The sequence below is a fragment of the Onychomys torridus genome, chromosome 5, assembly GCF_903995425.1.
Source record: "Onychomys torridus chromosome 5, mOncTor1.1, whole genome shotgun sequence".
NCBI lineage: Eukaryota > Metazoa > Chordata > Mammalia > Rodentia > Cricetidae > Onychomys > Onychomys torridus.
The window spans coordinates 61,690,259-61,704,365 of NC_050447.1; the positions used below are offsets into that span (position 1 = coordinate 61,690,259).

Sequence of the window (14,107 nt, forward strand, 5' to 3'; positions counted from 1 at the left end):
TTAGTGACTCTTAATTGTGAAGACACTCTGTCTCTATTTCAAAAATGTAACAGCACTTTTAGGTAAATCCTGTGAAATAAACAGAAGACTCTCATGAGAGGTTGGGCAAGACAAGGAACAGGGTGGGGTGATGCTCAAAAAAATGGTCTTGGGCATCCAAGGCAGCTGGGCTAGAACAGTGAGACTGGTGTTTCTGGAATGCAGCGCCTCAGTCAAGTGCCATACTCTCTTGAAGCCTCAGTTTTCCTCAGTTGTGAAATGGGCGTATCATTTACTGTATGGAGTACTGCATATATACATGTATATACATGCATAGGCAATAAATGTATAAACGTATTTCTTCTCGATTCCTGACTAAGGCATAAGAGGGTGGGAAATGTCATCGTCTGTCATTCTCAAATTTTGAAATTATAATAATCCAGTTTGCAAAGGGAGTGATTAAAAAAATGAAATAGCTCAGGGGCTGGGTGGAGGGTTCAGACATTCAGAACACTAGTTATGCAGTAGTGAAGACAAGAGTTCAGATCTCAGCACCCAAGCAAGTATCTCCAACCCCAACTCTGTAGTGGGTGGAGACAGAAGGATCCCTGGGATATGTGGCTTTCCAACCTAGTCAGGTTCAGGGGAGACACTGCCTCAAAGGAATAGGAGGACTATGATGGAGAGGAGCACATGTGATACCCTCTCTAAACTATAAATACACACACACACACACACACATACACACACGCAAATCTGCATACAAACACATAAACATATATTTATATAAACACACAAATAAATAATAAGCAAATATTAAGAAATAGCACTTGATGATATAACACATACATATAAAAGGAGTTGCATATGGAAGCTATGTTGTTTATGGCAATGTAATATATAATATATGAGTAAGAGACTTTAGTCACTTCCATTGCCCTCAGGACAAAGGCCTTATTAGATAAGGAATAGAATTGAAGGATTGGGGAACTGGGGAGATGGGGGTGGGGGGGCTCCTTTGTGGATACAATAGCACTTTTCAAAAAAAGGTTTTTCTTAATTAAATAAAATTATATGTTGTCAAGCATCAAATGCCTGAAGAACTTAACTTTAATTAAAGGAGTAATGGGCAGTTTGAGAACATTCTGTTTTCCACTTTCCAAGCAATTTTCTTCAACAATACTTTCTCCTGTAGCAGAGGAGAAACTTTCCTAGGTCTGAGCCAAGAACTCTGAGGATGGTGAACATGTAATTTGAAGTCCACCCTACATTCACAGACCACAGAATGCTAGTGCTATATAGAAAATGCTAGATTCATGTGACCCAGCCTGAACTGTTTTAGCAAGGAGCAAATGGAGGCCCATTGCTGCTGAGCAAATTGTCCCCAAAGTACACAGCTCGTTAGAGCCAAAGTGCCCCTTTCCTTTTAGCTGGGTTTCAAAACCTTTGTTAAGCAGACTGAAAATGCCTTATCCTTCTATAAATACCCTACCTCTGCGGCTGACTCCTCACACAGCGGTTCTCCTAACAGCCTTATTTGAACATAACTTAGCAGTTTCAGCACAGACTTCGCATGACAATGTGGTCTAGTCTTCATAGTAGCTGAGAGAGAATGCATTATCAAGACTTATTTAGACTGTACAGTCAAAGGAATCCAACTATTAGTCACCCTGACATGTGCTTCAGAACACCACACACCCATGAATTCTGGCAAAAATGTCCCCAGAATGTATGCCCTGCCCCACTGCAAATCCCTTCCAACTTGCTGATATTTTTACAATTACAGGGGAAAAAAAAAAAAAAAAAATCCCAAAGCTCCTAATCTGGGTACACATTTAAATTTCTCCTCCCTCATTATAAAATTAAAGGCAATTCCCATAAACACTACACGTTTAGCCAATTGAAGATCTACTGTGAAGTAAATGACTGTACCACACCTAAAATGGAGACCACCCCTTTCTGTGGAACTAAGAATTCATTGAAGCCGGCCCCACAAAAACACACTGATTTCACTCTGTGACAACTGATTGGCTTATAGAATCTGAAAACGGATTCCAAGATGCACATCTCTCACACTGATCCTCACAGGAATGCTGGGGCCATCATCTCAAGCTACCATAGGCATTCATCTGAGACAATAAGCTATTTTATCTGAAATCACTCTATGCGTAACACATTTTACAGGCCTTTTTCATAAGTCATAAAATCACATGAGAAGGTAGCCTTGACTTTCCGCCCTACTTTAGGGAACTAACCAGGGAATGCTGGGAGCAGGAAAAAGTGGTTTCAGTGACTCCATGTGGATGGCTTTCTGGCCTGACTTCCATTTGTCACCTGCTCATCACTTCTATCCTTCGCAGACAGGAGTCATCTAGGTGTGAGGCCAGTTCTGTCCAGAAAGACTAGCCTATCTCTAACAGCTAAGTGAACAGAATTTGCTGGATCTCCGAAGTGAAAGGGAGCCAGCAGTTAGTCACGGTGCAGAGGCCTCTACACTGTAATAGTCTCCTTGGCTTGAGTGACAGGAAGAAAAAAATGCAACAAGTTTCTTCCTATTGTGCCCCCAAAAGCCTGGGGCTGTTTTTGCCAGGCTTTGGAACACATTCAGTACATTTGAGGGGTGGGGGAGTAACGTCAAAAGCCTCCCTCTAGCTCCAGGGACAGCTGTGGTAAGTGGGAAGACAAGGAAGGCAGGCACTGAGCTAGGCCAATGGCCCTTAGAATTGCACAATGGTGATTTCCCGGGGAGGAAGCCAGGCTGAGTAACACAGCAGGAATTTGTTAACAGTCCCCTTCCCCCCACCGCACCCCAGAAAAACAACCAGGCTCCAGATGCTGATAAGAATTCTTTTTATGTTATTCGAATAAAAAATACATTCATACAGAAATATAACAATCTCGCAAAAAACAATTTCAAATAAAATCTTGTAAAACAAAATTTTACAAAAATCTTACAAAGATTCTTTAGATAACAGGGTGCTTCAAAAAAAAGAAATAAAGAAATTTCACTAATAGAAATTTTTTTTTAATTCAAGCAAAAGTTCTGCTTGATTGAGGCTCAGTTATCACCTGAACAGAATGTACTTGCTTATTATGAAAATTACAGGCATTGACATACACGGCACCCAGCCCCACCCAGTCAAACAACATCCATGATGTTTCATAAGTGAGACTAGTCAGCACAAGTTTTCTTTCTCTTCTGTTTACCTTCTTACTTAATGGAATTGTTATGGATAAGCACACAGCAGGGCCAAAAAAGGAGTTTTCCAAAACCCAGCATACCAAGTGCTTGGATTTTGAACTGCCAAACAAAAGTGCATTTTTTCCCTTAAGCAAAACGAAACCAGTTCTGTAGAGAAATGTATTCATCAGGCCAGATACAAAAAACAAAACAAAACAAAAAAGTTACATGAGCTTAATCACTGCTCATTTCCAGGAAGATCAAACAAAATACCAGCCCAGCCAGACTCATTCTCATAAATACATAGATAGATACATATCTATCTATTTATCTATCTATATGTATGTAAAGATCCGCACCCAAAAAGCCAGCAGCTGGATGAAATATCAGAAATATCAGCTGTCTTCACTGCATTATGCCAATTTCAGGAAAGTACTCCTTGAAAAAGCTGGAAGAATCTACATGCTGGAAAAAATAGTTTCATCTGCATAAAAAGTATTCTAAAAAACAATCCCTGTGATCAGCTTACTCTTAGGTGAGATCTTCTAGTAAGGCTGAAAGTAAAATCCAAACCTTGGTATGTCGGAGTCCAGCAAGTTGGCCAGTACTTTGTTCATGCCCCTTCTGAATGGCTGAAGGTACCCTACTATTCCAGGCTTGCCAATAATGACTAGCAAAATCAACAAGGTGGAATAGACCCAACGCCGAAAATGTCTTCAGCAAATCATTAAATTAAAGATAAAGCCTCTATAAAAGTTAGGTTATAGTTTTCAATTTTTTTTTAACCTCCTTTATGGCCATTTTGAAATACTTCTTCACAGGCTGTAGAATTTTCTAGCTAAACATTCTAGTTTCTTCTTAAAAAAATATTTATATATTATCTATATATATAATATATATATACACACATACATACACATACTATACACACAAATATACATACACAAGAAATTTCATCCACTTTTTTTTCAAAAAAAAAAAAAAAGCAGTATACTTTCAGTATTACCAACAGATAGCTAGACAGGTACTCAAAACTTGTGCCTTTTGAGCAAAATATTGACTTTTTTTTTATACTTCTGTATCTTTAATATGTGTGAAAATGTTACATAATAAATACAGCCGGTGTGTGTGATCTGTACAATTGTGCAAGGTCTCTAAAAGAGTCTCATGGTAGCAGAATTAGTTTTCAATTATCATGTCTATTTTTTTCCCCATTTTAATACTGACAGTCAAGTTGTTGGAAATGAACACATGTTGACATGTCAAAGGAGTTTTCACCTATTTGTCATTGTGGAGGATCTTAAAGAGGTGGTTTTTTTTTTGTTGTTGTTGTTGTTTGTTTTGTTTTTTTGTTTTCTTTTTTCCATATTATACATTGATACAGTACAATGCCAGGTGAAAAAAGAGCCTTAATTAAGCATGCATCACCCATACCCCTGTATTTGACCCCACAGAAGGGCCAATTGCATAAGGCACCATTATGAAGGTCAACAGTGCATTAACAGCTAGAAAACCAGAATTAGTCCTCAAGGCATAAATAAGAGAGACATAGCTGCATGAGAAAAACGTTTTCTAAGCTTAGTGGTTTGATCCACCCGACTGAGAAAAAAAGTTTATGTTCTTAGCCTAATGTCACATTAGACCAGTAATTTCCAGGCCCAAGCATTTAGACATTTGACACGTGTCCAATTTCTTCAAAGGGCACCTTAAGATTCTCCAAAAAGTAAACTCAAATTCTGAGTCATTGAAAATACAACCCTACACTGCACAATATCATGTTGCATGGGGAGTGTTATGAAACAGAAGGATCTGGGGGTCGTGTCTTGCCAGGCCTAAATGGCTTATGGAATCCTTGTTTTAACAAATTGAATCTTTTCATAGCTGCTTAGAAATTGGAATCAAGATTGGAGACCCGATTTAAAAATGGAAAAATGTATAGCTCCCCCAGACCATGCACGATTTTTTTGTATCATAAGGGAAAATGATCACTGTTATTTGTAAATACAGCTTATACAACGGGTTACAAATGAGTTCCATGTAGCCAGGAAAACAAGCTACTTGACACGCTGTACATTCTATAGCTGCACCAGACACCAGAAGGCCCTTTCACACAGGAAAGGGGGACAGGTACTCCCCTTGCCCTTAACACTCACCACTATGGGGTCCTGAGGTCCCACTCCCACCCTCCAAGTTTTTCCTTCTTTTTTTTTTTTAAATTTTTTTTTGTTTTTATTTATTTTTTAATAAGGTGCAGACACCCTTCAGGAAATGATTGGTGGTCAACTCATCCCTTGGTATACTCCTCACACACAAAACATTCAAACTGCTTTTTTTTTCTGTCTCTTGCAGTCATTTGCTACCACAAGGGGGAAAAAAAAGTCTGCCTCACCATACAGTCAGTAATAGATCCTCAACATACAGTCATCCCACCCATTAACATTCTCAGTGCGCATGCTCACGGCAAAAGGCTCGGGAGCCTCTCAGAAGGTTAGGAACCAGTGGCGAGGCGAGTCCAGGGTCACCCAAACACCATGCACCGTGGGTGCTATGCCGATTCTGACATGACTTGTGTAGCCCTCAAAAGACCTTCCAAAGAGAGGCCCCTGGAGGTAACTGGGTAGGAAGCAAAATGGCATGCTTTGGCTGGTACAGGCATCCCTCCTTCCATGGCCGCCTCTCAGCCTGGAAGCCTCTTTTAGCCTACAGGATTCACCCCTCTTCTCCCTCAGAGGTGCCTCTTCATGTGCAGGGCCAGGTGGTCAGACCTGGAGAAACACCTGCAAAGGCAAAATAAACAAAGAAGTTAGGTTTTGCCTCCTGGATTATGTGACAGACAAGATCCACACTTCCCTGTACTATTCCTCTGAGTCCTGGCCAATACTTTTAGGCACAGGGAACCCCAAGGGAGGGGAATACAAATACAAGAGGTATTCAAGAAACAGCTAGGAAGTCCCAGAAGTCCCATGGCAGAGTCTCAGTTTTTGAATTTGAAAAATGTTGGAGCCCATTTTGAAAATCTTCCCCTAGACTATTTTTCTTATAGAAACCTGGCACACTGCTTCCTAAGAGAGATTGTTAGGGTGTCACAGGTTTTTTGAAAAGCCCCAGACTTAAAAAAAATGCTAACAAATACCAAGAAACTGTTGGCCTTCTTTCCAAGCTCTACTATACACACCTACTCTGCTCTGGTTGTTTCCCACGATCCCACCCTTTTTTTCCTGCAAAGCCCTCACTGATCAGACGTACCTGTCACAGTGAGAGCATTTAAAAGGCTTGGCACCAGTATGCTTCCGGAAGTGTCTGGTTAATTCATCACTTCTTGCAAAACGCCACTCACAACCTTCCCATGAGCATCTGTAAGGCTTCTCTCCTGGGAAGAGAGCACATGACAAGGGCACCATGATTTCACTGACATGATAGGAAGAAGGAGAAAACTCAACAATACATACTGTGGGATCTCTGTAGCCTAACGACCTCACCATATGCTTTAACAGAGGGACAGTACCTTTGGCAAGCTAAAGGTCACAAGCATGGGTTCTTTCCTAACCTAGCCTGAAGCTTCTTCACTCAGGCTGTTTTCCAGGGATCTACAAAGTCATGCTACCAAAATCAAAGATAACTCATAACAATGACAATTACTCAGACTGCTGACATAGTTTCAGGGTGAGGTATTAGCCCACAGGACCCACAGCCTTGCTGAGGATTGAGATTTATTGCTTTCTCCATGGAGACATCCCCCACCTCCAGCACTATCGGGTTCCTTACTCATTTCCCTGTGGAATGAGTTGTCCGAGACCTTCTCCATTTCTACAAAACTGAAATCACGAGTTTCTGAGAAACCTCATTCAAAGACTTTCAGATCAGTTTCTAAATGGCAATCAAACTGGCATCACTGCCTCGCTAAATTATAAGTATGAATTGAATAAAATGCTACCTATGAGTGAAAAATAATGCTAAAGTCAACCTGAGTCAAAAACTGTCTTGTTTTGGGAACACTCATGTCCTCTCCCAGTTCTGGGCCTTTTTAGGGCCCTGACTTCATCTCTCTAGAATTTGACTATCATCGCCATAAGATAGGAATTCAACAACGTGGGGCTTTCCTGCGACCCTTCCCCTCATATCCTGTATGTCGTACTGGTAGTTTCAAACAAACAGAACTTCAAATCTAAATAGTGGCACTGAGTTAAGAAAGCCCTTGTTTTAAGTGGCTGTGTGACAGAGTATTCACAATAAGCATCCACTGGCCAGGACTACTGCTTACAACTCACGCCTTAAAATATCAGTGTCAACACTAGCAATCTCCATGCTGCCCAAGGACCCTCTGCTTTGAGCCTGGACTTACATGACAAAGAATGAGGAGCAACCCAACATAGCATGATGCATGTACAATGGGGAAATAGGCACCAAGTGGGTGAAGGTTTGGGTGTCGATGGAGAATGTGATCTGGCCTCTTGTTTAATCTGAAAGCATGAACCATTCATCTAATTCAATTGTCCAGTCTTTTAAGATTCTACACTGAACTCCAAAAAAGACCCAATTCCTTGGTGACAGGAATTTAGGAAGTGAGGATTTCCTTGCTTGTGACCACATCCTGAGGAGCCCTGGCTCCCTCCCAGGGATGGTGCAATTCACCAGTGGCTGACCTCCCAGGCCCCAGGAGGGGACTGACCTGTGTGAGTACGTTGATGTGCTTTCAAGTGGGAGCTTTTAGTGTAAACTTTCCTGCAGCCATTAAAGTGGCATCGATGTACCCTCCTCCTGCCATCTGGGGAGGCGTCGCCACTACCCTTGTCACCAGACTTCCCTGAAGTCCCACTGCGGACCTTCCCTGGTGAGGGTAGGTCTCCTGGCCCACAGCCCCACAGTTGAGAAGATTCCCTGTTCACTTCTGGAGAAGAAGGAGGAGTGGAAATGACGGAGGAGCTCAGATTTCCTGAACTGACTAAGACTTCACCGATGGGATCAGAGGTAAATTTGGTCGTGGGTGAAAGTTCCTCAGAACTGTCTGAAGACTCGCTGCTGACATCAGAGTTCAGGCTGTTGGTCTCTAAGTTGTAATTAAAGCTGGGGCTGGCCAGAGAGTCCTCTGGAGGACTAGAAGAAATCTTCAGTTCTGATTCTTCCTTCTTCTCCCGAGCTAGAATGATTTTGGTCCACAGATCTTCCTGGCTGTCAAATTTTATCTCAGAGGCTGACACGTAGCAAGGCTCACTCTGAAGATAGCGTTCCAACTCCAGGCAGGTCTGTGCAAAACGAACCACAAAAAGGCACGTGACTGTTATGACTACTGAAAGTGGAACTGAAAGCACATAGAAAAAAAAAACATGCGACAAAAGACAAATAAATTATTTCTGTGCCATGTACTATGGGTCACAAAGTCTTCTGTAATGGGACTCTATTTCCTCACGAATGATACAGGAAAGTTGATTCTACTAATAGGAAGGAAAAACAGAGGTAAAACCTCTCCTGGTTTCTGCAGTGTTGGACCAATGGCCACAAAGAGTGATGATCACTAGGCCTGTTTTGTTGTTATAGTTACAAGTGTTGACATTTCTAATGAGGATCCTGGTAAACCACACAAAGAAAATCAGCCTTACACACATCACACCCCCTTCCACCAACCTAACAGGTTTAACCAGATCGTTTGACATTCTCTGGAACCATGAGCATCAGTAAGAGCCCCAGCCATCCACAAGTATTCACACAACAGGACAGAAAGATTGCACAGGACACAGTGTGGTCTTAAGACCTCCTCAGGAACACAGCTGACTATACAGGGCTGGATGTAGTCAGAGAGCAGACAGCAGATATCTGTCTGGATTCAGGGACATCAATAGATTTGAAGAGAAACCTCCTATTTCCTGTGTCGCTAAGATACATTTATATATTTTTTTTATACACACACACACACACACACACACACTTATATTTTTTTAATGTCCTTTCCCAAGTACAGGGCTGTGGGTCCCACCAAACTTAATGATTTCTTCACAGTGGTCAGAGGGAAACAAGAAACCTCAAGAACACAAGTGGAGTAATTCTTCCAGAATGGCCATCTGCTATTGTAAAGGATGGAAAGGGGAAATTACTCCCTGGCCCTTCTGGGAGTCCCACAATGAACAAGGACTTTATCTCCTGGCCAAGAGTACAACAGTATGAGTCATCACTCCTATTTCTTTCACGCAATGCCAAAGGAGACTTCCTTTTGAAATTCTGACCAGCTGCCAAATAAGGACCCGGCTGAAATACACATGCAGTGTGCCATGGACAGGGTGCCCCTTCCCCAGCCCCGCAACCAACCTTTCAAGGAGCTACACAACTGCAGAGATCAGCATCCCCTCTCCCCACCATTTCAAACTTTCTAGCCACTGGAAAAGAAAAATGGTAGGAAACATTTTAGGATTAAATTATGTCGGCCCTGATTTTTCACTAGGTTTGCCTGCATGCCCATATAAGGTTGTCTGTGCCACTGAGTATTCCATTCTAAAGACAGAAATTTCAACACCAAACTGCAACAAATTGTTATCAGGGTACAGACCATCTTGAGCACAGGCTACCAGCAAAAGGGTTAATGCTTACTTAACAATGTGCCTTCTATCACAGTATACACATATCCTAATCCCTCCCTGTAGACGCTTCACACAGCAAGCAAGAGCAAGCCAAGGAAGGGGGGCTGCTTGTTTTCTCTTTCTCCCCAAAATTCGATGTCTGTTACAGTACACACAGTATCTGAATCGAGGCGGCGATACATATTATTGATGTTCCAAAGAAAAGGCGAGCACATTTATGAAGATCTTGTTAAACTTTAATCAACTGGCTAATTTAAAATCTCCATTATGCTGATGAGCAGTGGGGACCTGATCGCAGCTCTCTGGGAGTTTAAAAGGCTCTGAAGGGGACCAGGAGCCAAGTCTGGCTTGTTGCCCAAATCCCAAATGCCTAAAGGAAACTACTAAGATCAATTTCAATCACGTCCCAGGGAGCAGCTTCTTTGAGGAGGAAAAATGAGGAGGGGGAGGAAGGCAGGAGAGGATTGTTAACAATTAAGCCGGCATGTGGAGGTTTCGGCCAGCAGTTCGCTTTTCATGCGTTTTAAAGCCTGAGAGGTTGTGAAAACCACAGAATATATTTCATCTGCTAATTCACTTGGGGGAAAAAAAAAGCCAGCACAGAAGGATAGAGAGACATCCACTGAACCATCGTTTTAAAGACAATGGTAAAAGTGTTCAAGAGTGTCTCGCCACTTGAGAAAAATCACAAGACTTAGAATGGGGGGGGGGGGGTTTCTTATATTTCTGTTGCCCCAAATTCTAGTTCCATTAAAATGCCGGAAATCGAGATTTTTTTTCTTCCTCAAAGTAAGACCCGAAGCAACTAGGAATGGACTCATTGTCATATGACTGACAAGTCACTTGTGTGCAAACAGCTCCCCCCACCATCACGCACACACACCCGCCGCGCAGTCAACAAGAAAAGCAGGTAAGAAAAACAAGGCAGACATTGGCGAATGCTGAGAAATTATCCAGAAGGAAAAGAAACTGCAAATGGCCTTGAGTTTAAAAAAAAAAAAAAAAAAGAGCTACTGCATTCCGCAGACAAAATATTAGACCTAAAAAAAAAAAAAACAACTGAATGTACAAATATCAAAACAAAACCAAAATCCTTAAATCAAATCTTTTGGCAGTGAAGGCAAGCTCGTTCATATGACAAAGTCCAGCTGCGGAGTTTGGAGCTGGTACAAGCCCCAAACTTGTGCCAACGGCTCCGGTCTGGATCGGAATTTGGGGTTTCCTCCCCTCAGGTGGATGCTGCTCGGAAGCTCGGAATTAGCAAAAAAGAAAAAAAAAAATAGTAATAAAATACAGAAAAACGTCTTGGGAAGAAGAGCTCGCCTTCACACAAATGACAACTCTAGTCCTCGCTGCCGAAGGCTCGCTTCACAGCGCCTTCATCATTTCAGGCAGCAGAAGGGCATCTTAAGATCATTATTTTATTTTTTTTAATTAGGCAAACGCTAATTATCATTAAAAAGATGCACTTCCAAGCACACACCATCTTGCCTGTGCCTCCGCGAGACTCCCTCCACGGCGCAGCGGGCACGTGAAAAAAAAAATCCGTATTTACCTGTTGCCAATATTCCTCCAGGGACGGCAGAGCCGAGAAGTAGCCTGTTTCGTGCACAATCTGTAGTTCCTGGAAGATGCTACACATTGGGAGCACATCCATGTCGGGTTGGAAAAGACAGTCCCCGCTGTCGGGAAAACAGGGAGGAGAGCGATCAGGAGTCGGAGCAGAAACTGTCCCCGGGAGCGCAGGTGAAAGTTTCATGCAAACTGGATGGCGCTGCAATCGTACGCCGGGTCCGGACCCTCCCGCAGCCCGCAGCGCGCCGAGCCCACGCAATATTTGCAAACAGCGGACTGACTGCAAGCGTAACCCCTGCAAAACTTCCCTATTCAAAGCTCGGCTGCCAGCCTCCCCCCTCCTCCTCCGCTTGGCTCCCCCCACTCCTCCTCCCCCCACGTGACCAGCTTAGAGCTCCGCCCCCAGTGATACCCAATCCGGCCGCGCCTGTCCCGGGGGCTGCGCGACGATGATGTCAGCTCGCACCAATCGCCAGTGCGGACACAGAGCGGCCCCGCCTGGCGTGACCGAGCCTCTCCATTACAGGCCTCTCTATTGGTGCAATTCGAACTCGGTCTGCGCTGATTGGAAAGACGTTTCACAGGCTATTTTTAGCAGGGTATATATGGCGAGGGCTACGCCGCGCCGAAGGAGTCGGCGCTGGGAGGTGCACGGCCGAACGCCGCAAAAGTGTGGCCGGAGCTGGGGGAACCTGGCCGGGGCAACCCAGCACCTATGCCCGCCGCCCGGCCGCGGGTTCCACCTCTGATCCTGTCACCCGGACCGGGACCCAGCAAAACAAGGAAGCTAATATCTGCCCGGTCCCCTCCTTCCACTTTCTCCTTCCCTCTGTGCTTGGTGCCCATGTCCCCGGATCCTTCTCTGAACCTCCATTCTCCTTGGTCCCCTGATTTCTCTCTTTGTCCCGAGTCGTCTCCTCACTCAGTGATGTTGAGGTGACTCGGAGTGGGCGCAAACAGCCCCGCGGATCCCTGTGTAGCTATGGGACCGTAGGACCGAATAGCAGGGGCATTTGATGCCTTAGAGTCACTGTATGGTAATTAATGTCTGAATTCCTGGGACTGAGGATGAAGGGAGCCAGAGACCCGCACGTTCTCCAGAATACTCCCACTTCCTATTCAGACCGAGGGGGAAACGCCGGAGCACCCCAAAAAGGCCCTACCTGACCGGTGGGTTAGATACACTCAGATTCTCGGGAATGAATTTTACCTATTGCAAGCGCAGCCTTTAAGTTAGCATCCCAAACAACCCGATAGTGTTTTAGTATGCTCACATAGATGACCCGGCGCCACCCCAAGTTGGATAGCTGGGCATTTCCAGCTTAAAAATGCCCTTTTGCTTGATGCACAACTCTCTTTCTAAGATGAAGATTCTGCTGCTAATGGGGTAGAAATCTGTTTTATCTTGTAGAAGGCAGTCTCCAAGATGCCTCACCAAAGTTAACAGGCTTTTCTGTGGATGTGTAAACAATTTAAATTAGGCTGAAGCTGACATTAATTTTTTTCCATATAAATTGTCTCCTAAAGCACACCATGATATTCCTTTTTTTAAAAAAACGAAGACTTTGTAACTAAAGTTTTTGAGTAAAAAACCAATTATGACAACTTCAAAAGTAATATTTAATGAATAGTATGCTTGTAAACGTTGTAAACTATGTAAAATAATTTTAGATGATTTGTTTTCATTTTCATATTTAATTTTAGAAGTCTAAAACAGATGCATGTACCAGAACTATAAGCTTATAAGGGTCTTAGATGGGCATACTTATGATTGCTAAATTGGGAAAAGTTATCTTTTCAAAAAAAAAAATGCCTGTTGTAGGGAATACATGAAGGTGACCGTTGGCTTTCATTCATCCCATTAACCCTAGTGACAAAGAGGCAAGCTTGTTCCCTCTGGGTTATGTGGTTATATTTTGTTTACAGGAAGGGAATGGAAATGGCTTTAGTATACACATGCATAGGCTGAAATAACTTCCCAGCGAAGCCCTTATACGGGGCTAGAGCTTTGTAATTAGCAGTGAGCTTGTGACTGTGGAATTAACAAAGAAGTAAGAATCAAATCAAATCTGTGAATGAAAGCCAGCATGATAGTACACATGGTAAAGGATTAGGTGAAAGTACGAAACACTGACTAGGTGAAGGCCTTAATAAAGCTTGGAGGAGGCTGTAATTCCTTAGGGGTGTCATAATGAAGATATTGAAACTTCCTTTGTTGGATAGAGAATTAGTCATCATTTTAACACATTCCCTTACATTCCCATAGAATGTAAAAATTTCTCCCTGTCTCTTACAGGCACTGCCAGTTAAATAGAATATTTGCATAGTTTATTTTTACAAGAGTGAATTTAATTGGACATAATAGAGATACAATCAAAACTGTGACTTTCAGAAAAATTAATTAGTGTAAAAGTAGAGTACATTCATAGACTGAATTCCAAGTAGAATAAACTCTGTGACTTCCTGCTGCTCCCATTAGGCCTTCAGCACATATTATTCACATCCTGTGATGGGGCCAGGTACACATATATTTACAAAGCCGGCAAAAGTCTTTGTCATAGTTGGGGTAAGGGGCAAGGCTCCAAAGATGTTTTGAATGAAAGGCACTTGTACCTCTAAGTATTTAACTATTGATGGAGAAAATAGTCTTGGCTTTGTATGTAAGAAGGACTATACATGAGGTCTGAGTAACACAGATGACGTTTGATTTTTAAAAAGACTAACAGAATCACAGAGGTCAGAGACATTCAAATGGGGAAGTATGGAACGGAAGAAAAGCATGACTTTAGACTCTATCTATCCT

General features: G+C 42.8%; 1 protein-coding gene across 1 annotated transcript; it reads right to left on the reverse strand.

The window, feature by feature from the left end:
* Positions 1 to 4,116: 4,116 nt before the first annotated feature.
* Klf6 (Kruppel like factor 6) lies at positions 4,117 to 11,627 on the reverse strand. The gene is made up of 4 exons (XM_036189170.1): positions 11,285 to 11,627; positions 7,830 to 8,403; positions 6,407 to 6,530; positions 4,117 to 5,937 (listed from the first exon to the last, which is right to left on the reverse strand). The coding sequence occupies exons 1-4, from the start codon at positions 11,486 to 11,488 to the stop codon at positions 5,886 to 5,888; spliced, it is 954 nt and encodes a 317-aa protein (XP_036045063.1). The 5' UTR covers positions 11,489 to 11,627; the 3' UTR covers positions 4,117 to 5,885.
* Positions 11,628 to 14,107: the final 2,480 nt, after the last annotated feature.

Excerpts from the sequence above, each read along its gene's own strand:
- Klf6 (XM_036189170.1), bottom strand. The coding sequence starts at position 11,488 with ATGAAACTTTCACCTGCGCTCCCGGGGACAGTTTCTGCTCCGACTCCT. Across the intron at positions 8,404-11,284 it reads TGGAGGAATATTGGCAACAG|ACCTGCCTGGAGTTGGAACG; the intron begins GTAAATACGGAT and ends CGTTTTGCACAG. Across the intron at positions 6,531-7,829 it reads ACATCAACGTACTCACACAG|GAGAGAAGCCTTACAGATGC; the intron begins GTCAGTCCCCTC and ends CTCTCTTCCCAG.